The sequence below is a fragment of the Pipistrellus kuhlii genome, unplaced genomic scaffold, assembly GCF_014108245.1.
Source record: "Pipistrellus kuhlii isolate mPipKuh1 unplaced genomic scaffold, mPipKuh1.p scaffold_m20_p_34, whole genome shotgun sequence".
Lineage (NCBI taxonomy): Eukaryota > Metazoa > Chordata > Mammalia > Chiroptera > Vespertilionidae > Pipistrellus > Pipistrellus kuhlii.
The window spans coordinates 1902055-1925509 of NW_023425534.1; the positions used below are offsets into that span (position 1 = coordinate 1902055).

The 23455-nt window shown below is 65.9% G+C and overlaps 1 protein-coding gene across 5 annotated transcripts in view; it reads right to left on the reverse strand.

The window, feature by feature from the left end:
• The window catches only part of ACOT7 (acyl-CoA thioesterase 7), a 56841-nt gene that overhangs the window by 5516 nt on the left and 27870 nt on the right, over positions 1 to 23455 (reverse strand). For 3 of the 5 annotated variants that reach the window (XM_036460926.2, XM_045570555.1, XM_036460927.2), the window contains exons 3-8: positions 21927 to 22083; positions 19199 to 19290; positions 17684 to 17798; positions 16002 to 16088; positions 9590 to 9706; positions 5846 to 6030 (exon numbers count right to left, since the gene is read on the reverse strand). In XM_036460926.2, coding sequence (XP_036316819.1) covers positions 5846 to 6030; positions 9590 to 9706; positions 16002 to 16088; positions 17684 to 17798; positions 19199 to 19290; positions 21927 to 22083 — 753 coding nt within the window. Of the gene's footprint in view, positions 1 to 5845; positions 6031 to 9589; positions 9707 to 15568; positions 15650 to 16001; positions 16089 to 17683; positions 17799 to 19198; positions 19291 to 21926; positions 22084 to 23455 lie in introns of all 5 variants that reach the window. The other 2 variants (XM_036460924.1, XM_045570554.1) reach the window with 1 other exon arrangement.

Below are 23455 nucleotides of genomic sequence, written 5' to 3' on the forward strand. Positions count from 1 at the left end.
ATGAAGACCAAACAAAGCCCGCACTCCAATCCCAAACCGTGTGGTGTCTGTGCCACCGGCGCTGTGCTCAGCGGCCACACCTCCAGGCTCCGCCATCCCCACTCCCAGAGGTGGCAGGGCTGGCGCTGGGCCACCGAGCGCTGGTCTCCACGTGGCAGCCCTGCCCTCCCCCCGGACACACAGGCCGCGCTGGCGCTGCTGGAAACCCTCTCGGTCCAGGGACCCCTCAGGCCTCTCCCGACCCCCAATTCACCTTCCAGGGCAGCCACCGAGGAACACGGATGCCCCGACTCCAGGGAGGCCCCTCTCTGCCGCCCCCTCTGCAGGCCCCCCGCCCCCGTGCAGCCGCCTGCGGGCACCACTCGGGCCTCACGGCGCAGGCCTCCCAGCCGCTCAGAGGGGTCCTGGTGGGGCCGCTTGGGCGGGCTGGTGCTGACGCTGAGCGGGGTTCTCAGGTGCCCAGGGCCATGGACCCTCAAGGGGCATCTGCAGAGGCACACGTTCCGCTGCCGAAGGGGGTGGAGGGTCCGGGCTCCCGGCCGAGCAGCGGAGAGCAGCGGGTGGGGGTGCGGCTCTCACCTGCTCCCTGTGGCCCCCACTCCTGGCACCAGGGGAGGCGGATGCGGGCCCCGGAAGTGGGTTCCGGCATTTCCCACCACAGGCAGGTCTGTGCTGAGCCTCCAACCCAGGAGGCACGGCGGTCAAGGAGCGTCAGGACCCTCCGGTCCGGCTCCCGGAGCACCGAGCAGGCCCACGCCAGGAGCAGACCCATCCGTCCCGGTCAGACCTGCCGCCCAGTCTGTGCGAGCTTGTTCAGGGAGCGGTCACACATCACCGCCACACAGAGTCCAGAACGCCGAGGCGGAGCCCCAGGTGGCACCGCCCTCCCAGACCCTGGGGGTGGCAGGAGGGTGGGAGCCCGCCCCGCTGTGGCCTGGAGAGGGGGTGGCTGCCTCGGCTGCTGATGGGCCGCGGGAGGACTCAGGGTCAGGCCGGGCCCAGGGAGCTTCCTGTCCGGTGCGTCACCATGACAGCATGACAGCCCGCAGAGCACCCGCAGCCGTGGGCTCCAGCGGGGAAACCGAGGCTCGGAGACAGGGAGGGGCCCGCCGGGGCTGGGCACAGAGTCCTGCAGGAGGTTCCGTGGCCTGAGGTGGCCGTTCCGTGACTGCGGGCAGCCGATCCCTTCTCGTGTCGCAGTCGCGTCCTCGGTCAGCAGCGGAGAAGCGGTGGCGCTCGGACACCCGCTCCCGGTGGCCCATGCGGTCAGGAACCAGGGCTCCGCCCGCAGCCGGCGCAGAGGGCTCAGCACCGGGACCCGCGTGGCCGGCCCAGGCCCGAGGACCCCCCTCAGCGTCCGCCAGCCCGCCAAGCGGCCCCACCAGTGACCCCAGAGCTGCGGGAAGCCTTGCTGCTGAGAGTGCCCAGCACACGTGACGGTTCCTGGTGGCCCTGTCGCCCAGCGGCCCCGCTGGCGGGCTCACATGTGACAAAGCAAACCTGCGAGGGCTGCCCCGGGGCTGCTGAGCGATCAGCCCTCACGGCGGCATCTGACCCCATCACGATCCACGGAAGCTGCTGTTCTCCAAACCACATCCTCCCGAGCTTGACAAGAGTCTGGGCTCCTCAATGCCAAGGGCGGGAGCGAACCCCCGTGTCCACGCTTCCTCCTGGCACCTCGCCCCTGACGTCTCCCGGGACCCTCAGCCCAGCAGCCACGGCTGGACCGGACGGCACTTGCTGTGGCTTCAGCAGACGCCACTGAGTTCTCATGCTCCTGGGGGGACACAGCCCCCGCCCCCCAGGCTGACAGATCACCCACCGGAGGTGCCAGGCTGCCAGGGAGCCACTGGGTGGCTTCCCGTGTCCCCGTGCACAGCCACTTTCAGCCTGGATCAGAGGGCACGGCCCCAGGGAAGCCGGTCAGGGTGGCAGGGCGGGGCCTGGCCTGGGTCAGAGGGCGCCTGGCTCCTAGCTCTGCCTGCGCCTCTCCTGATAAGCAGCCCGGAAGTGCCGGCAGCTGCAGGGAGCAGCGCCTGCCCTCCTCCACACCCGCCACCTCCGCATAAAATATTCACAGGAACCTCCAAACAGCACCGCTGCCTCCTCCGTGTCAGCGGCCCTGGGGACGGAGCTAAAAATAGGCAGGAGCTTGAAGAACTGCTGACAAGAGGGGGCGGGGGAGGGAAGAGGCAAGGAGAGGGGAGAGGCAGGGGGGAGGCAGGGGGAAGGGGAGAGGCGGGGGGAGGGGAGGTGGGGAGAGGAGAGGTGGGGGAGGGGAGAGGCAGGGGAGGGGAGGCGGGGGGGAGGGCAGGCTGGCGCTCAGGCCCACAGAGCACACGTGTGCTGAGACAGACGACACTCTCCCCGGAGGCGGCTGGGCCGAAACCCCTCTGGGAGGGACCCTCCTCCCACAGAAGCTGTTTCTATGAGCAACGGGGCCCAGGCCCTCAGTGAAGGCAAAGATGGCCGTTAACTGGTGAGGATGGGCCCCACCGGAGCAGGAGGCCCGGTCACCGCCGCTGGCCCCTGGAACTGAGACTTCGGTCACCTTCCTTCAAGCAGGTGTCGCTCCCCATCCCCTTCCTCCTCCCCACCATGCCCAGCACCCTCCTCCCCTCCCCACCGTGCCCAGCACCCTCCTCACCTCCCCTCCGTGCCCAGAACCCTCCTCCCCTCCCCTCTCACCTCCCCACTGTGCCCAGCACCCTCCTCCCCTCCCCTCCTCCCCTCCCCTCCGTGCCCAGCACCCTCCTCCCCTCCCCTCCGTGCCCAGCACCTTCCTCCCCTCCCCTCCGTGCCCAGCACCCTCCTCACCTCCCCTCCTCACCTCCCCTCCGTGCCCAGCACCCTCCTCCCCTCCCCTCCGGGCCCAGCACCCTCCTCCCCTCCCCTCCTCCCCTCCCCTCCTCACCTCCCCACTGTGCCCAGCACCCTCCTCCCCTCCCCTCCTCCCCTCCCCTCCTCACCTCCCCACTGTGCCCAGCACCCTCCTCCCCTCCCCTCCGTGCCCAGCACCCTCCTCCCCTCCCCTCCGTGCCCAGCACCCTCCTCCCCTCCCCTCCGTGCCCAGCATCCTTCTCCCCTCCCCTCCGTGCCCAGCACCCTCCTCCCCTCCCCTCCGTGCCCAGCACCCTCCTCCCCTCCCCTCCTCCCCTCCGTGCCCAGCACCCTCCTCCCCTCCCCTCCGGGCCCAGCACCCTCCTCCCCTCCCCTCCTCCCCTCCGTGCCCAGCACCCTCCTCCCCTCCCCTCCCCTCCGTGCCCAGCACCCTCCTCCCCTCCCCTCCTCCCCTCCGTGCCCAGCACCCTCCTCCCCTCCCCTCCGGGCCCAGCACCCTCCTCACCCCCCCTCCCCTCCCCCACAGGCCGGGAGCCCGTCAGGCCGTCCACAGGTGGCCCAGCCCAGGCTGCTCTGGCTCCGTGAAGGGCGTGGGCCCCCCCAGAGGCCCCGACCACAGGCGCTCCGCGGAGACCAGGCCCTGGGGCGAGGCCCTCCTCCCAGAGCCCACAGCTCCGCCAGCTGAGTTCTGGGGGTGCTGGGGAGCGGGCGTGGCGGGGCACCTCCGTACTGGGCTGTGGTGGGCACGGCAGACCTGGCCAGAGGAACTGTCAATCATTCACTCGGCAGGAGCCTTTTCAAAATGAGACATCACCCCCTTGGCTCTCTCTGGTTTGCCCACTTGGGGACCCGGTGTCACTGGGGGCGCAGGTGCCTGCCTGCTCCCCCCCTGCCCCCAGCCCTCGTGTCTGTGCTCCTTCCACCGGCCGGCTCCCGGTCCCCACTCCAGGCCCGACTGAGTGCCCTCTTCTCCCTCCGTATGAACGTTACGGTGTCCCCCAAAACATCCCCCTCCTGCTTTCCCTTTGCCCCTATCACGCTCTTCTCCCCCGTGGTGACTGCCTCTTCCCCGTGGGCGTACGCTCCAGAGGGTCCGGGAAGACAGTGAGGAGCCGCTGACAAATCAGCTCGGGGGACCGCCCCCCGCGTGGCCCACGGGAAGCACCTGCCCGAGATTACAGAGCAGGACTCCGGCCTGACAGCAGGGCAGGCCCACCGAGGGGGGGGGTGGGACGGAGGGACCTGCGGCTGCCGCTCCGATGTCTGCGAGGAGCCAGTCCGGATTCTAACTGACGCGCACGCCGGAAGGAGCCCCGGTGCGGGAAGGCCCTCCCCGGAGGAAACGTCGAGAAAGAGTGGAAGGAGCTGGCTCCCTGCCCACCTGCGGGGGGCTGTGCAGGCAGAAGAGCACACGCAAAGGCCCTGGGGCAGGAGTCTGGGGCTGAGGAGCAGAGGAGGCGGCCGGGTGGACCAGCCCAGGCTTGGGGCCGCTCAGGTGGCGAGGGGACGAGTCTGATTTGTTTTAACAAACTGGACGGCTGAGTGTAGAGGCGGAGGGAGGGCGGCTCGGGGTTGGGCACAGGGCCTGCGGGGAGCAGTGCGGGCCGAGGAGCAGAGAGCCAGCCAGATTCTGGGCACGAGGCACGGACACCGGAGGAGGGGGTTTCTCGGGGAAGTAAGACCTCAGTGTGGCTCAGTCGGTGTGAGACGCCCGCAGAGGCCCAGTGGAGAGAGGCAGAGCTGGCAAAGCCGAGTGGGAAGGGACAGGGAGGGGCCTGTGGGAGCCTCATGCTGGGGGGGGGGGGGGGGGAGGCGAGGGGTGGCCCGGATGAGTCATTCCAAAGGCAGGGAGAGGCGGTGAGATGAAGACGGGGTCGGGGACGTCCTTGGATGTGGCCCCCCTGCTGAGCCAGAGGCGGGAGGCCTGGGAGGAAAGAGGCCCAGGACCCTGGGTGGCGGGACTGAGCACACAGGACGGAGGGGCCGGGGGCAGCCTTGCACACAGTAGGACGCATGCATTTTTCAGAGCGCTCCCACTCTGCGCCAAGACTGTTCCAGGCCTCGTGGCCCATCAGGAGCAAACCCGTCCCAGCTTGGGGGAGACGCTACCAGCTGAGGACCGGCTCCCCGTCCTGCGGGGGCCGGGCTCCAGTGGAAGCAGGCGGTATGGGAGCGGGGGACGGCGTGCTGGATGGGTGTCCTCTGAGGAGGGGACAGTGGGGCTCCCGTGGGGCGGGGAGTGGGCCGGGGGCGGCAGGAGGTTAGGTACACGCACCGGGACCCAGTGGCTCTCAGCAGGGAAGGGAGCCGATGGCACAGCTGAGTCGTCCCCTGTGCTGAGGCAGGAGGGCGTGGGCAGAGGCTGTGGTGCCCGGTGCCACCAGATGGGCAGGGAGGAGTGAGGGGTGGAGCCTGGGCTGTGGGCTCAGGGACTCAGCTGCCCACGCGGACTGGGCTGGGGTGTCAGGGGGAAGTCATTACGGGCCCAGGAGCCCAGCCTCCGTTCAAACAACCCCAGGGAGCCCCGCCCGCCCCAGCACCCAGCGGGTCCCCATCGGCCCGTCTGCAGCCTCAGGTGAGGTGAGCGGCCAGTGACCTGGGCGGTGCCCTCCCGCCGGCCAGAGACTGTCAGCGCCAGTGCGGCCCAGACCCCCATGAGGAACCAAATGGCCTATAACTGGTGAGAAACCACAGCCATGGACACGCTCGGCTGCCCCGTCTCTTCTGCACACCCGGCAGAGCCCAGCCAGGCGCCGAGGCAGCGCGGGGTTGGGGGTGGGGGGTCCCCTGCCTGAGCGCCTGGGGGGTCCTCCCTCCAACACATGCGCTGGCAGGTGTCCTTAACACGGAGTTACCCCGAGGGGAGCCCAAGCGGGGGCGCAGGAAGGGGGCTCCCTCTGAGGGCCCTGGCGGCTACCTGCACCCAGCCAGGCCGTGGCTCAGGGTGTGGGAGGAGGCCCCGCTGCCCAGAACGGGAGCCCAGGGCGGGGCGAGGGGCACTCACCAGGAGCTGGGGCACCGGCAGCGACCGGCCGTCCTGGCTCAGGGACACGTAGGTGAAGAAGGCGCTGGCGGCCCGGTAGTGCCGCTGAGTGTTGTCCACCACGGGGTCGGCGTCCACCAGCACCTCGATCTCCATGGACTTATTGCTCGTGAAGGTCATGCGCCCCGAGATGGTGATGACGCAGCCTGCGGAGGGGACAGCGTTAGGAGGGCGGGACCGGTGGGACTGAGGCCGCTGAGACACTGGTTGGGCAGCGCAGGCCGCTCAATCGCTAGGACGTTCACACGGCAAACGTTAGCCCCGCACGCTCCCCAGCGGCAGGACACTGGTCTCACTCAGGGGAGAAGTTCGAGTGGCCCCAGCCCCTGCGAGGCAGTGTGTGCGGGGGCGGGGGGTGCCTCCCCACTCCTGCCCCTCAGGGCCAGCCCCACCCACCTGTGGGCAGCCCTGGGGTGCTGGCTCCGCCCTGAAGGCTAAGGCCAAGTCTGCAACCAGCACTGTCCACGCTGTGGCCTGTGTGCCCACTGGAGGCACAGGGCTGCTCCCCACGCTGCTCTGAGCACCACTAGGTGCTGTCCTTCACATCCCACAGCACCCCCTCCCCGGCTGCCATGTCCCAGTGCCAGTCTGAACGGCTCAAGCAGTGGGTCGGGCCAAGCTGCCACACTGACCCGAGTCCTGCCTCCCTGACTGCTGCTCCAGCCCCGCACACAGCCGCCCGCGTCCAGGCAGGCCCTCGGCCCTCCCGAGAGGACACCTGCTCAGAGGCCCCGGCCTCACCCTCCCGCGGTCTCCCCCGTAGAGTATGACTGAGTCTAAGTCACGTGGCCCCTAACCGTCCGGGGTCCTCTCCCCCTCATCCCCACCGCCGCCTCCACACCGCCCAGGCCCCGGCTCAGGAGCATCCGCCTGGCAGGCGCCTCTGCCCCCCGCCTCCCCTAACCCTGCCCCTCACGGAGAGCCCCGGGGGGACACGAGCGGCCGAAGTTGGGCCTCGGGCCTGGCGTGGCAGGGGGAGGCGCTGGCACAGCCACGACCACCTCATGGGCTCAGGACCACGCGGCAGCACTAGCCCTCGGGACACCGGCCCCTGTCCCCCCATGGCCTCCCGCTGGCCAGGCTCAAGGAGGTGCCTGCAGAGGCTGCACTGCTGGGACCTGCTCCCCAAGAGCAGTGCCGGCTGTGGGGCCCCTCAGGGTCCCCCCTCAGGGTCTCCCCTGCAGACATGTTTAGAGACCCCACCAGACAGACAGGTCGGGCAGCGGGGCAACTGTTAGGGGAGTCAGCGGGCTACAAGCAGAGCAGTTATTCCAGGTTATAAAGTTCCAGAACGTTCCATGCCACATTCCACGGCATACTTACAGGGAGCTCTGCGGGTCGGGCACAGCCATTTCTGGGGAAGGAAGGCCACGTGGTCAACGACGGTGGCATTGGGTGGGGGACAAGGGGACAGGCACACCGGGTCGTCCTGGTGACGGCCAGACTGGGACTGGTCAGCCAGGCCCCGCCGCCCGCAGCCAGACCCGCGCCAGAGCCCGGCTTCCGGAGGGCGGAGGCCAGCTCCTCCGAAGGCACGTGGCTGGGCGCTGCCTGAGTGTCCGCCTTTCAGGAGGCAATCGGTTCTGCCCGTAAGGGGCACCGCGTGGGGACGCTGACACTCGGGGCCCAGCACACGGAGGACCGACCCGGGAGGCTGTGCTCAGTGCCTGTCGGGGCTGCCGCCAGGCGGAGGGCGGGTGCGGCCTCGTTCACGCCTGTGGTGAAGGCCCGGATCACAATGGGCACCCGTCTCGCTGGGCTGGGGAGGGCTCGCCCGGGCCCGGCGGTGAGTGGGGTGAGGGTGAGAGCCAGGTAGGGGGGCTGCGCCTGAACCCTCGCCAGTTTCTGTCTCTCAGTCACTGCTGAGCTGCCCGCAGTGCACGGCCGGGCAGCTGGCAGTGCCCACCCTCCCCAGCAGGGTGCCAGGGTTGGAAAAAGCAAACAGAATAAAAACTGCTCTCACCAGGACCGGGAAGTTGCCAGATATTTCAAACGTTAAGAGCAGCTCAGGTTTAAGCTCCGAACAGCCAGGGCTGTGTGTCTCTTACTGACACTCCCAGCGCCCTTTCTAGAAGGCTCTGCGTTCCCGTCTGCAGAGACCATTCTCCACAAGAAAATGCAGCTTTAGGTTCCCGCTTCCAAACCACCACGTCTCAGGGCCCTGCTTTCTCCTCGCCCGCTCCCCCCGCTGCCTTGGCACGTTAGCGTCTCCACTAACAAACGCAGAAACGGAGCAGGTGCCTGTAGGAGCGCAGGACGTGGGGGGGGCGGGAGGATGGAGGCCTCGGCCCGTGGAACTGGACACAAACGCACAATTCTGGGTCTGAGGCGGCGCGGCCGGGGCACTGCCAGCGCTGAGCCCTCCACGTGGACGTGACTGTGGACGTGACCGAGAACAGAGCTGTGGTGCAGACCAGAGCCCACCCCTCTGGGCCGTCCCTCGAGGACACAGCAAACACGGCGTGACAGGCCACCCGCCCTGGACAATGCCCAGAAACAGGCGGGTCCGCTGCCATGTTAGCTCTGCCCCAATTCCTTCCACCAGAACAAGCCGTGGCCTGAGGAACAGACGGGCCTGCCCCGAGGACCCGGGGGCAGCCCACCTCCCCTCAGCGTCTGCAGGGACCCTTCCTCTGGGGAACCTGCCGGCCACCTGGCTGCCGACAGAAAAGACCCTTCCCCGCGTTTGGGCAGAGGAGCTCTGAGAAACGGGAGTCTGTAGCAGGCCCCACGCCGGCTGCCCCGGGCCCAGGCCGCTGAGCTGATCCCCAGACAAGGCTCCTCTGATTGGCGTCCCCGGTGGTTCCTGTGGAGCCTGAAGCCTGGACCAGTACTCCCACCGGGAGTCGTTCCGGACAGAGCGGCGTGGACCCTTCCCGCGTTCGCCGCGCCCCCGCAGCCATGGAGGACGAGCCAAGGACCAGGCTCGCTCGCTCGCTCGGGGCAGATCCCTTTCCGGAAGCCCCGAGTCCCAGGAAGCAGCCTAACTCGCTCTCAATGCGGCCAGGCAGGGGAGGAGACCTCTGCCCTTCCCGTCGCCACCCTAGTGCCCCCAGGCTCAGGTGCCAGGCGTGTGCAGGGCGAGCACCCAGGGTCGGGAGGCCTCCGCGGCTCGGACAGGCCTCGCTCCGGCCCATGGGCTGCTTTCGCGACGAGGCTCTTTCAAATCAACGCAGCCTGACCCCCCTCAACCTGTGAGGCTCCTTCTGGGGGCGCAGGCCTCACCCCAGGAGACACAGGACAGAACGGCCACGTGTCGGGGGGGACTCGCTGCTCATCTTCATGCAGCACGTGAGCCGGGCCGGGACCTGCGCCCGCACAGCCACATGGAGGCCGAGACCAACAAGGCTTCCCGGCCGGTCACCGGGCCGCACTGGTGTCCAGCACGGCCAGCACTGCCCCGGGCTCCTCTCCCCGGCCCTGCCGCTCACCCACCAGCGCCTGCTCCTCCGGGAGCGAGCGATGCGGGCTGAGGGCCAGGCCACAGGGAGCCCACATCTCCGCCGCCTCCGCCGGTGGCGCTTTAAGAGCCCAGCTGCTGCCGCTCCAGCGGGACGAGGGCTCCCCCACCGGAGGGACGGGCTCACCGGACGGAGGAGTTGTCGGGCGAGCCCTGGGCTCAGAGCCGCCCCCGCAGAGCGGACAGAGCGGAGGCTGGGTGAAGCAGACGCGAAGGCGCCGGACAGGCCCCCGCGGCAGCGTTACCTTTCCTGATCTTGTCGTGGAAGTTGATGGCGTCCACGGAGGCGGTGACGATGTTGGTCTTGCAGTGCCGCGCGGCCACGATGCCGGCCACCTCGTCCATGAGCTTCATGGTGACACCTGCGGGGAGAGGAGCGTGGCGGTGAGCCGGGCAGGACTGCTCCCCCGGAACACGTGTGAACACGGAGCCCTCCCCTCTCCGCGGGGGCTGCACGGCGCTGGGGCCGGCAGGGTGGGGGCAGGGACCGTGAAGCTTCCTCAGGAGCTTTATAAGATTGCTTTTAAATGTTTTTATTGATTTTACAGAGAGAGGAAGGGAGAGGGAGAGCAAGATAAAAACACTGATGAGAGAGGAACATCGATGGGCTGCCTCCTGCATGCCCCCTACTGGAGATCCAGTCTGCAACCCGGGCAAGTGCCCCGACTAGGAATGGAACTGGGGACGATGCTCAACCACTGAGCTACACCGGCTGGGCCTTCAGGAGCCTCTGATAACGACCCAGCTGAGGTTCTTGGTCAATTCCAAAGCCAGTCCCTTTTCCCGCCCTCTCCAGACATCCGCTGCCAGGAGGGTTTCCTTCCGGGGGCCCGAGTGCTGGGAGACGCGGTGGAGTGACCCCTCGAGCTGCTGGGGATGGGCAGTGGTGCCGCTGCAGCCACGGGGAGGCGAGGGGAAGTCCCAAAGGCTGGTTCCCTCCCCACTCCCCAGCGCCCCGAGAGCGGAAGCATGTCCCACCTGCGTGCAGATCGAGTGACGGCTCTCACACAGCCAGACAGGGATGTCACCCACTGATGTGGGGACAAAGGACTGAGCCATCACACAACCAAAACAGACAAGAACCGACACGCTACAACACGGATGAACCTGAACACACGACGCTGAGTGAGAGAAGCCAGGCACAAAGGCCAGACACTGCGTGACTCCATGTCTGCGAAGTGCCCGGGACAGGCAGGTCCAGAGACAGGAAGTGGATCGTGGTGTCAGGGGCTGGGGAACGGGGTAGTGCGGAGGGAGTGGGTATTGGGGAAGGCCTGCTCGGGGCAGCGCAGTGACTGCACTAAAACCAGTGACGTGCAGTGTGACTTGGAAGGTCTGTGAGTCCCACCTCCCAAAGCTCTTCCAGAAACACAGCCAGAAAGGCAGGCGGCAGGTGCTCTCCCGCCCGTTTGACAGAAGCCCGACAGCACACCTGCTGGCACCCGACCCCGCCTTGCACCCAGCACAGCTCAGCAGTGCGCACTTTCTTATTCACCTCAACACGCCCTTCGGTGAGCTGAGACTGCTGCCCTAGGAAAGCAGCAAAGGGCACTGATCAGCCCACAGCCACCCAGGACAGAGGTTCCTGTCAGGGCAGAGCCAGCCCCCCCCCCCGAAAAGCGGGCTCCCAGGGGGGCTGGCAGGGGCCTGGCAGACAAATGCCCACTGCTCACCCCCACCCCCACCCCGGGGATGAGGCCGAGCCTCCAGCCTGGGCTTGGCAAGCTTTGAGGAACCTGCCAGCTTTCAGACATCGGACCCGTGACACCTCTTCCCGGTGGGAACAGACCACGTCACGGAGCCCGGAGCCTGTGCTCCCGGCCCAGAGCCTCACAGGCATCGGGGGCCGCCGCTTCCCAGCAACGAGGAGGCGGTGGCCCGCCGGGCAGCAGCGGGCGGCATGGCGCTGCGCCGTGTATCACAGCGGGAGCCGGAGGCCCAGGGGCCCGGTCCAAAGCCACAGAGCTCCGCGGGCAGCGTGGGGCGAGGGCACAGGGCACAGGCAGTGAGATGGGCTCAGGCGGCTTTCCCGTCTGCGACCACGGAAATGGACCTCAAGCCCGTGGCGATGTGTGTGGGCAGCACACGGAGTGCGGGGGGAGGCCCAGCCTGCGCGGCAGCTCCAGCCCCCAGGAGGCATCATGGACTGGGGGCCTATTAGGCAGGAAGAAGGCGAGGAGGGGAAAGGAAGGAACACGGGGTTGGAATGGACGTTCAGGACAGAAAGCACAAGGACCCTCTGTTCCTGGAGGCAGCCCAGTGAGGACGGAGGGCTGAGGGGAGGAGTCAGAACCAGCACTGGGAGCTGGGGTGCCGCCTATTTACAGGGGGCTTCGCTGTTACTGAGAACACACAGGGCCGAGGGTGCCAGAGCGCGGCTGCGAGTCCAGGGGGGCGGGAGCTGTGAGCAGGCCCGGGCCAGCACCCAGGCCCCGCACCCAGGCCCCGCACCCAGGCTGGCACCCAGGCCCTGCACCCAGGCTGGCACCCAGGCTGGCACCCAGGCCCCACACCCAGGCCCCACACCGAGGCTGGCACCCAGGCCCCACACCCAGGCTGGCACCCAGGCCCCGCACCCAGGCCCCGCACCCAAGCCCCGCACCCAAGCCCCGCATGCAAGCCCTGCACCCAAGCCCGCGGCTGCGAGCCCAAGGGGGCGGGAGCCGTGAGCAGCCCCGGGCCGGCACCCAGGCCCCGCACCCAAGCCCCACACCCAGGTCCCGCCCCCCCGCCCCCCGGGCCTGCACCCAGGCCGGCACCACGTGTGACAGAAGCCCTCCAAGGGGCGAGCCCTGGAACCCACCGCGATTGCCCGTTGGCCGCGGGAACTGGCGTTGGAGGCGCTGTGCTCCCCGGGTCACGGGAAGAAAACAAGCCTGCGTGGCCAGACATATGGCCAGACACGGCACCAAAGGGTTCCGGACCCCACAGCCGACAGCTAACCGCACCTCCAGGTTTGTGTTGTGAAGCATCAACCACGCTGAGGGGCCTATGGAGGCTCTTCCCTCCCGGCCCGCTGGCTGCCGGCGACCTGCCCCGCCCCGCCCCGCGCTAATTCTGGCCGGAGTGTGGGCCGCCTCGGAGGTGAGGGAACGCAGTAAGTGCAGCCATGGCGACCAGCCCCGCGGTGACCAGAGGGTCACTCCAGGGGCCGGAGGGACAGCCGCCTCCCGAGACCTCTGGCCTCCCTCCCAGCTGCACACGGACCTGCGGGCACCTCTGTGCCCGGACGAGGGCAGAGGACACGGAGGTGGTTAACAGAGATGACTTTGGGCAACTGACAGGCAGTGCGGTGAGGATGGTAGGTTTCTAACCTCATACCATCAACAGCGGGAAGTCTGTGAGGCCGGCAGGCCCAATGCGTGCGAGGAGAATGGCGGTCAAGGGGAGGAGGGAGGAGGGAGGAGGGAGGAGGGAGGAGGGAGGAGGGAGGAGGGAGGTGCCCTGGCTGGAGGGGGCCCAGAGGCACCGGGGCAGGTGGAGCTTGGGTGGAGCAGTGGAAGCAGAAAAGCCGTGGGCACGTTCAGGGAAACAGAGTCACAAGTGACTAAAGGGAGGCCGTGGTGTGGGAGCAACACTGACCTGGCTGTGGGGGTCAGGGAGGGGAGTCCCCAGGTGGGACCAGGACGCAGTGAGGGGTGGGGAGGCGGGCGGGTGGTAGGGCTGAGGGCTCAGCATGCACAGGCTGTATGTGGTTGTGAGGACCTGCCGGGGATCGGTGGGGACCATGGGGCGGGGGCAGGGGCACCACCCCGCCTGGTACATGGCTGTGTGCGGAGCATCTATAGCGTGGCTGACAGGGCGGGGCGGGCACACGCGGCCACACTGAGCTCGGCAGCACCACCCACACCGCGTCACCACGGCTGCTGTGGCTCGGCGCTGGCTGTGGACGTGGCAGCAGCTGGGATTTCTGACGGGAGAGGCCCAGGCTGGAGCCCCCCTGCAGGGGAGAGGCTTGCTGGAGGAGGGGGGAGGAGCAGCTGTGTTCTGTCAGAAGCCATCTGGACCAGTTCCATAGAACACTGGGGTTTAAAATAATTCAAAATAGAAAATGACGTGCCGAAGAAATAGCCAAGGCTCAGAAAGCTCAGGAGGGGGAATTCCATTGACATTGGAGTCCACGGGGCCAACCCCCAGGAAGCCACCCCCACCCCCTCTTTGGGGCCTGCCAGGCCACCGGACTTGGGAGCGAGCGTGTCTCCGCTCGTCCTCAGCTGGCCCCGAGCAGGGACTGCCCGCCCCATGGGCACAGCCGGGAGGCCAGGCCGGGGAGCCAGAGGGAAGCCTGGGGCCAGGGGCAGCCCGGGGCCTCAGCAGAGCGGACGCTCCAGACAGTGAACCCGGCAGGCGCCACGGCAAACCCCACCTTTTACCAAACGACCGAAAAGTGGCGTTTCACGAGACAGTTAAAATGTACGACATAAAAGCACATTTGAAAACAAACATACCTACAAAGATGATGAAAAAACGGTTTGTCTATTTCAGGCGAGTTATTTTAAGTATTATTCACCCCGCAGGCTGCTACCTTGCTGGATTCTCGCATTATCCGAGTTAATTTTACACCGGGACCCGGTTCTCCGGGTGTGTGTGCCATCTGCGAAGGCAGACAGCCCTGCCTCGTCTGCCAATCCCTGCACCTGGCAATGCTCCCTCTTGTTTGGCTGCAGCGGCTAAGTAGCCACAACAATGCCTCCCGGGGAGGGGGGCTGCCTCACTCCTGGGCTCGGGGAAGGTCCTCCCAGGCCTCGGATGCGTTTCTCATGTTCAGTTGAGTCCCATCCTCAGTGCGTGTGTCATGGGGGATGGGGTCTGGGTGGACCTATAGGTGTGGACTGCTGCGTGTGCCTAGCCCACCCTCATGCCCAGTCCCTCAGCCCTGCAGCTCCGGGGAGGGAGCAGAGGGACGCGGCCTTGAGGAGCTGAGGGCCAGCGCCCTCAGAGGAGGAGGGAACCCCGCCCAGTTCACCCAGAGGGCAGACGCCAGAGCCAAGCTGGCACCTGTGATTTCCAGCCACGCAGCACTGCCAACACCTGTGTGTGCCCGCCTCGCCCCGCTCCTGTGGAATCAGCGGCCACGTGCCGGACGACAGGCTCGGGAACATGAGGCCGTATGTAAAGCCGTGGAGCTGGCAGCGCACACACTTCTTAAACCACAGGAGCCAGCATGCCTGGATCACATGGCGCAGACGGGGCGCCGTGGGAGACAGGAGCTCCGGGAGCTGCGGCCCCGGTCCCCGCAGGTCTCCCCGCCGCACTCACTGCGCCTGCGCGGAGCAGAGACAGCTCGGCGTGGCCTCTGCCCCACTCGCGTGAACGCCCAACGTGTGGGCGACACAGCAATTCCAGCCCCGAGTTCCGCCCGGTCAGGCCGGTCAGGCCGGTGGTGCTCGCGGGGCTGCAGGCCGGTCTCTGAGTCCCAGAAGCCGGGGCTTCTGATGGTTAGGGGGGAGGGGGCCCCACTCCCAGGGGAGTAACTGAGAGCCATACTGCGCCCAGCAGAAAGGCCCTCTGATCCGTGGGCCTGGGAAGAGCTGTTGGTTATAACAGAGCTTTCCTGTGGAGCCCAACCTGACCAGAGCTCAGGGCACTGCAGCCGGCATCTCGTTGGAAGAGGAAAGCAATCACAACATGGAAAAAGAAGTAGACAAGAGCATCCGTTAAAAGGAAATGACCTTTAGAAATACACCAAGTCAGGGCCATCCTCGGTTCTGACAGGCCCAGGGCCCATTGTCCCAGCTCACCTCTCATTCACGGAGCAACCCGAGCGCATGTGCCTCTCTCACTACTTGAGGCCCGGGAGCCAATACGATGAATAGGATAAATATCAATGCACTCCTGCAGCATGGGGCCATTTGCGCTGGGTTTTGAAGGATGAATAGGAGTTTTCCGAGAGGAGAAGAAAGGAAAGCCCAGCGTTCCGGGCAGGTGGAAATGAGAGGGCAGATGAACAAGTGCCCATTCTGCCTGGGAAGCAGGACTAGCTCCGGACACCCGAGCAGCCCAGCTTCCGGCACCCACACACCACGCCACATTCCGCCATCGTCTGTGTCACTTCCTCATCCCCTTATGCTTTTCCTTAAATAAGCTTGTTTTTTAACGTGTACTTTAATGCCATCTGAAATGATAATACCCATTAACTTAGGAGCTTGATGTGATACTTAAATTTTCCCTAAATCACAAAAAGTAATTACACATTATTCAAGTAACAAGTTCCCGCCAAGAACCTGGGTCTAATAAGTCCTCTTGTGTTCCCACCGTGTTCCCCCAGCTAGGAGCTTCAAGGCGTGTGTTGTTTAAGCTGGAATCTGACCAGAGGAAAACATAAATGCAAACATCAGCGGCAGGAACGGCTCTCATTGGCCACTCAGCTAGCGCGTCCTGACTACTCCTGAGGACTGGGCGTCCCCTCAAGGCCCGCCAGCTGGTGGCTGAGCTCCGAGTGGGCTAACTCTGTTAGGACACTTCCATCTGACTTTCATTCCCAATCCTACAAGCAGGCACCAACAGTGCTCAGTGTTTGCTATGCAATCCCTAAAGTCTGCATGTGCGCTTCACTGAACAAAGAGGCTGAACTGGGTCAGACAGCGTGACTTCCCGGGGGTCACGAGGGCCTGGCACGTGGGCGGGAAGGGGGCAGTGACAGCCCGGGACCCTTACCTCCGTGCACAAAGCCGTGCAGCGTGCAGTCCGAAGGCCCCACCAGGTGGATCAGGCTGGACTGGCTGTAGCTGACCGTGTTCGGCTCTGGAATGGAAGGAGGCAGGTCAGGCCGGGACAGACAGGCCCCGGCCGGACGTGTGACCGGGCCGCCACACCCAGCGTGGCAGGGTCCCCGGGGCTGACCAAGGCTTAGACCTGGGGTCTCAGAGGAAAACTATGGCCGCAGAACAAGCTGCCGTTGGCGCAGGAGCAGGCTTTCGAGGACTGATCAGCCGCTCCCTTAGCGGCCATGACGTCACCCTAAGGGGACAGTGTCCCCGCAAGGCCCTGCCCCGGCCACAGGCGGCCACTGAGCCCCTGGCGGCGTGTGCCCAGGGCTGCATGTGACTCTGGGAGGAGGCTCGCCGCCTGACTCATTGCCAGGATTGTAATGGTGCCAACAGTCTTTCAGGAATCTGTGTGTGACTCCCAAACGCGTCAGCTTCCCCTTCACCCCGCACCACCTGGGCCTGGCGCCCGGGAGGCCTCGCCCCGCTGGGAGGCCTTGGGCGGGAAGACCAGCATCGCTGAGCCAGGAGCCGGGGCAGAGGCAGAGGCCCGCCCGAGGCCCCGTTGGCAGCTTCCCGTCCAGCCTGCCTTCTGCCCGTGGGCCGAGTGGTCCTCGAGTGTGGGCAACTCCACCAGGGGGTGTGGGTATCATCAAAGGTCCCGGGAAAGGCATCGGTGTCCCCTGGGACAGTGGTCAGTGCAGACGCCTGTGGCCTCGGCCTCAGGGTGTCCAGACAGCTGGGCTGGCGGCGGGCACGCTGGGCCTCAGGACAACATGGCACCCGCGGCCCAAGGAAAGGCCAGGGCTCTGCGAGGCCGTTCCAATATCACGTGTGTTGTGAGGGGCGGTGACAGTCCCTGCCGGTGAGGGGCACCCAGTGCCACACCCACCTCCAGCCTCAGGGGCTGCGGGTGCCCAGACCCTGCTGGGCAACCGGGCAAAGGGCACAGCCCAAGAAGCCAGGAGGCTGCCCGGAACATCTAGCAGCCGTGCCGACCTGTTCCCGGGGCCTGGCCCTCGGCCACGCCTGGGCCCACCTGTTGGATGGGTCCCGCCCAGAAGGACAGGAAGGACAGGAAAGCAGCCACACACAGCCCCACCCTGAGGGCGTCCGTGCAGCAGGGGCCTCCGCATTGCTGTAAGAACTCGGGGCGCAGAGGCTGGAGGGGACACCGCGACCTAGTTTGGTTCGGTGGACGTTCTGTTAAAGCAGGGCCACCCGGACGGGAAGGAGGAGGGACAGGAAGGAAGGCTGCGGCCCAGAGCTCTGTCCCCGACGTGAGGGAGCTGCTGTCACTGTTCCCCGGTGGGAATCACACACACACACACACACACACACAGTTACACACACACACACACACACAGACATACACACACATGCACACACGGAGCCGGTTCCTGGGTGGGCAGGGGAGCCCATGTGGGCACACAGGCCCCGGCCATGCTCGGCCGAAGCTTCTCCTACGGGACCACGGCCGGAGGCCTCTGGGACTTGCCTGGCCCCCAGTCACCTCAGCTGGCTGGGACTGGGAAGGGCTCGGGGTGGCACACTAACCCCAGGAGGACGCTCACGACCGGCCACCGCTGTCACCTGCTGGCGGGCGACAGCCACCGCCCCGGCGCCCGGTACCTGGGTTCAGGCTGGGCTGCACGATGTCCCCGTTCCTCCACTTGGTCTCCATGCGCTCCAGCTTCTGGGCCTCGTAGCGCCGGCGGCCCTCCTCCTCCTGCTCCTGCCGCGAGTACTGTGGGGCGGACAGGGTCAGCGGCCACCGCCAGCCCTCCCTCCTCTCCCCGGCTCCCCTCCCTGACAGCACAGGGGTCAGCGGCCACCGCCAGCCCTCCCTCCTCTCCCCGGCTCCCTCCCTCTGACAGCACAATGTGTGTGAATGACAACGTCACAGAGACGGAGAGAGCTCAGGCCGCCGTGTCCCCCCATCACATCTGGCCCAGGACTCTTTCCGCCCCCTGTATGTAACAGCTCTATATGCTGCTCGTCGACTTTAAACCTGACAGCGTTTTAAAAGAAAGGAACAGTACTTCCCCGCTTGCTTATCAACATAACATAAATGCTGTGGCATCTGAAGTTGTCAGTAAAGACAACTGGGTTGGGATAGTGACATGTGATGTGGCTAATGCAGCACCAAGGGCTTCATGGGGAAGAGAAAGCGAGGCGGGTCCACCATCTCTACCAGGGCAGTCCCTGCGCCTCCGACTCTCCTGGCTCTTGGTCTCAGGACCCGTTAGTGCAGCTGGAGAATGAGGAGCGCCCGCCCAGGGAGACTCGGCGCCCAGCCGGGCAGCAGGAGGCGGGGAGGGGCCGGAGGGGGGGTTCCGGTTGCAGCGCCGGCACATCCCGTCCGCCTGGACCCTGCGCGTGTGGCCTGATTGGAACAGGGTCTGTGCGGTGTAATGAGCGGAGCTCACACCAGAGCACATGGGCCTGAGTCAAAGGACTCGTGTTTGCATGAGAAATAAGGAGACTCACACACACAGGAAGGGGCCATGTGACAACGGAGGCAGAGACTGGAGTGATGTGGCCACAAGCCCAGGAGTGCCAGGGGTCAGTACTGTCCGGTTCGTTTCGTTATTTTAAAAACATGCTCTACAGACACTCACGGCAGGGAGGAAGCGGCCGTGCGGGGGCAGGTGCCACGAGGGCCCAGCTCTGTCTGCCTCTAGCCCTGCTTTCTCCTCGCCTGGCAGCCACTCAGCCAACGAGCAGCAGCCACACTGTGGACTCCCAGTTTCCCCAGCCCCCCTGTTCCCCCCCTGCACCCCCCATAAAAGAGCCCGCCCCTCCTTTGTTCTCCGGACTGTGGGGGGCTCCCCATTAGACTGTATGTCCCAAATGGCCATTGTTTGCTGTTCCTGAGTAAACCAGTTTGGGGAGCAATGTCCAGCTGTCTGTCTGTCTGTCTGTCTGTCTGTCTAAGGTCAACAGGCGGAAGGGCCCCTCACCAGGCATGGCCGTCACCGGCCTGCTGTCTGGTCAGAGTGGGATAAAGGGCCTGGGAGGAGGGCCGGGGCCAGGCCCGCCACCCTCACACCCCCAGCCTGAAGGAAACGCGGACACAGGGCCACCTCCCGCCCCGGGCTCTCTGGACGCCTGCATCTGCCCCTGGGAAACGCAGGGCCTCCTTACCACCACCGGGGGCACCTCCAGGACCTTGTCCACGTTCTTCAGCGACAGGGGCACGTACCACAGCGCAGCCTTGTTGGTCAGCTTTTTGGTGCCTTCGGAGAAGCAAGCCACGGGTGAGGCACCACCGCCTGACCCCTGACCCCTAACCCCAAGGCCCTCAGCCCTGAGGTGCAGGCGAAGACCCCCGCAAGGGGACCCTCCCCACAATCCTGCCGCTTGCAAAGGCTGCTGGGAAGACTCCAGATCACCCGGTTTACGGGATGTGTGGGGGGACAGAGGGCCCACGGGTTCCCAGCCTGTCGGCTTTCTGGCACTTGCTCACACAGAGGCCCCGAAACCAGACAGGCTGTCTCTGAAGGGGGTAAACAGAGGGCAGAGTGGGGCTGCCCATTGCCGAGAAACTCGGGCCAAAAGAAAGCTCTTGGTCCACCCCCTCGCTTGTACAGGAGGAGCCTGATGCTCAGAGAGGTCAACGCGTTTGCCCAGGGTCACACAGCAACTCAGTGCCATTCCGAGTTCAGACCTCGGCCTCCCGGGTCCCAGCAATTTCAGGGAAGTATTTGCAAGGATGCCTTTTTAAAAATTGGCTGGGGTGGCTCAGTGGTTGAGCATCGATCTATTCCTGGACAGAGCACAGGCCTGGGTTGTGGGTTCCATCCTGGAGAGGGCATGCAGGAGGCAGCCAGTCAGTGATTCTCTCTCATCACTGATGTTTCTCTCCTGCTCCCTCTCCCCTCCTCTCTGAAAGCAATACGTTGTTTTAATCGCCTCTCCAGGGGAGACCCAGCGAAGGGAGAGGCAGCGGGGAGCAGCCCAGCGGTGCCTCGGGTCCCTCCGGGCGCTCACTCCTCAGTTCTCCGGACCCGCCTCCCCCAGGGGAGTCCAGGGCTGCGGCTTCCTGCCCTGGACCAGCAGCGCCCAAGGGGGTTGATGAGAACCATTAGAACGAGAGAGAGAGAGAGAGAGAGAGAGAGAGAGAGAGAGGGAGAGAGAGAGAGAGGCGCCACGGGGGCAGCCTGGTCCACAGCACGGGGACAGCAGGTCGGCGTGCGGGAGCCACAGGGAACAGGGGAATCTTGTCCCTGCACTTGGACGGAAAGTGAATCTGACAGCCTGCTTTTGGCAATAAAGACTTCCTGTCTGACTCAGCTAGCGCCCGCCTGACAAGCTGGTTTCCATGGAAACCCAAGTGGCCCTCTTCTAGACCCAAATGAGCACCACGGAGCAAATGAGGCAAAACACACTAATTGCACTTTTCCCATCATTTAATGAAACCATCAAGGCAGCCGCGGCGTCAGAAACGTCTGTGTCAGAATCCTAGGCGCTCCCGCCCCGCTCCTTTCTGGAGAGCCCACAGCCGTCACCCCGGGAGCGGGATGTTGTGACAGGAGCCGCGACGGAGAGCCGCCGCCGCCCGCCCGCCCGCCCGCCCGCCCGCCCGCGTGTGCTGCTCCAGCGCCTCCGACAGGCAGCGCCCGCGGGGAGGGACACAGGACGGGGTGAGAAACAGAGATCAAACAGCTCACATTCTGCCTGCCTGCCTCAGTTTCCCCACCTGCCAGAGCTCACCGCCCTGGCAGAGTTCCTGAGGGCCGGGCACCGAGCTGGGCGTCGGGGGCTGCGGGGGACGGGCGGCCACTGCCCTGTCCCCAGAGGGCTCACACCCAGGGGGCACATCTGGCCAGGGAGGCCTTGGGAGACCAGGGTCCCAGAAAAGAGATGCAACCAGACCCAAACACGGGGGCCCAGGCGGGCATAAGCAGGGGCGGCTCCAGCGGGTCCAGGGCAAGAGGCCCGGACGTGGGGAAAGCCCGGCCGGCCGGAGAGCTGGCAGTGCCGGCCGGGCTGCGAGGCCCCTCGCTCTCCTCTGCGGGCAGCTCCGGGCCTGAGTGCCATCTGCAGGTCGGGGACGGGAACGGGCGCTCAGGGAGGTGGCACCCTCCTCAGGCAGGGCTGTCTCCTCGCCCACTCTGCCCTCATGCCAGCGAGGGCTCCGGGCCACAGCTGGGACCCACAGAAAAGGTCCCTGTGACGCAGAGCCGCCTGCCTGTCGGGCTGGGCCACTGGGCCCTGGCTCAGCGGGAGTGTGCGGCGCTCACTGTGGCCGGGCTTGCCGAGGCCACCATGTCACAGTGCCCCCTGTGCTGTGCCCTGGGCTCTGAGCCCAGCGCCGCGGGCAGCCTCAGCGAGGGGGGCGGTGGGAGGAGGGCGAGGCCCAGGCAGCGCCTCCTCCAGAACCGGAGGGGCTCGGCTCTCCGATGCCTGGGTGCAGGGGGGGGCGGGGGGGTGAGCAGCCAGGGGATGGAGGGGCCGTGTTCTCGGCAGCAGCCGGGCTATAAAAAGCAGCCGGTGCCAGTTAGAACCACAGCCACGCTCCCCTGCAGCGCCCAGTGGGAGGATGAAAATGGTTTCCATGGTTACCACACCCAGGAAGAGAATATTCGGATCAAACCAGAGTCAAAGGTCGCCCTGTGAGCTCCAGCCTAAACCTCTTGGGGCAGCGGAGGGGGAGAGCAAGAGGCGCAGGGGAGAGGCAGCAGAGGGAGCGGAGGGCACTTGTGGTTGGCATGAGCTGCCAGAGGGGCAGGGCTCCACGCTCAGACCTGGGCTGGCTGCCCACACAGGCGGTGCCCTCTCCGTGGCAGGGCACCTGCTCACTTTGTGGGGGTGCGAGGACCAGCCCCTCCCCCAGCACTGCCGTCACAGCCACACACACACACACGCTCACCTGTGAGGATGTTCTCGGACATCACGTGCACCTGCACCTCCACCGAGTGCTTGGAGGCGTAGGTGATCTCTGCGCTGACGTGCGCCACCTCGCCGATGCACATGGGCGACAGGAAGTCAGTGCGCTCCACCCGGGCCAGCACGGCCACGCAGCGTTCCTGCAAGACCGGACGCCGTCAGCCCGCCGGGCCCCCCCCCTCACCGAGGTGCGCCCCCAAACTGCCCCTAAATGTGACACAGGGAGGTGGAGACGCGCCCCGGACCCTCCAGAGATGGCGCCGATGGCGCCGTAACCGCATGGTGGAGCTGCGACCGGCATTTCCTTTTCCCCAGTTTTCCTACAAAACACGTGTCACTCGCCTGATGGCGGTGAGAGGACACGCGTGCAGCTGTGGGAAACTCGGGGAGCAGACAGGGAGGCAGAGGAGGGAGCCGCTCCTCCCCACAGATGGCCGTTCCTATTTGGAGACCTTCCAGTCCCCGCTCTTCCCTGAGAACAGGGGTTCGCTGGCTCCGGAGCCGGGACCCGTCCTGCAGCTTCCACCCTGAGTGACTGTGTGAACCTAACTGACGCTCACGCCCTGCTTCTCAACAGCGGGAAGGACCTGCGGGGACACAGCTCCCAGCACCAGTTCTTTTACTGGAAGTGCACTCGTCTGGCAACCGGCAGCCCATCCTCATGCCCAAAGCTCAAGAGGAACCGAAGGCCCAGCCCCCGGACGCTCCGGTGACCACAGGGTCCCCCCCTCCCCCCCAGGAAGCTCATCTCCTGGGATGAGGGGCTCCCTCGCTCTTTTCCAGGATCGCCTTTTCCCACTCGCCATGGCAGACAGAGCCCCTGGCTGGCTGGACCGGAACCCCACCCGTTAACTGTACGTAGTTCAGTGCGGAGCATCCTTTGCCTGGTTTTCTGAGGTGGGGACTGCGTCCCACGTGGGCGGACAGACACGGTGACGTCCTCAGCACCGCTCAACAGCCGCAGCACCTGGCCTGGCCCTGCCCTGCGTCACGACGCGAAGGACACCCTGCGCTGATCGTGGCCACTCAGCACTGAGTGCTGGGCTCCCCACAGGAGAGCAGCCGCCCACCCAGGAGCCGGCCAGCAGCACGGATCTGACTGGGGGATGGGGGGAGCCGGCCCGTCAGGCCCTGGCCCTGCAAGGCTGGAGGTGGAGGCCTGCATCAGGCCTCAGCAAGGCAGGGATCAGGATGACAGTGAAAGGGCCATACCTGCTGTCCCCACTCCGCCCCCCCCACACACACAGCAGACACACAGATACACACACACATAGCAGACACACAGACACACATAGACACGCACACACAGCAGACACCCACACACACATGCACACACAGCAGACACACACACACAGCAGACACACACACAGCAGTCACACACACACACACATAGACACGCACACACAGCAGACACACACATAGACACACACACACATAGACACACACAGCAGACACACACTCACACACAGACACACACTCACACACAGACACAGACACACAACACACACACAG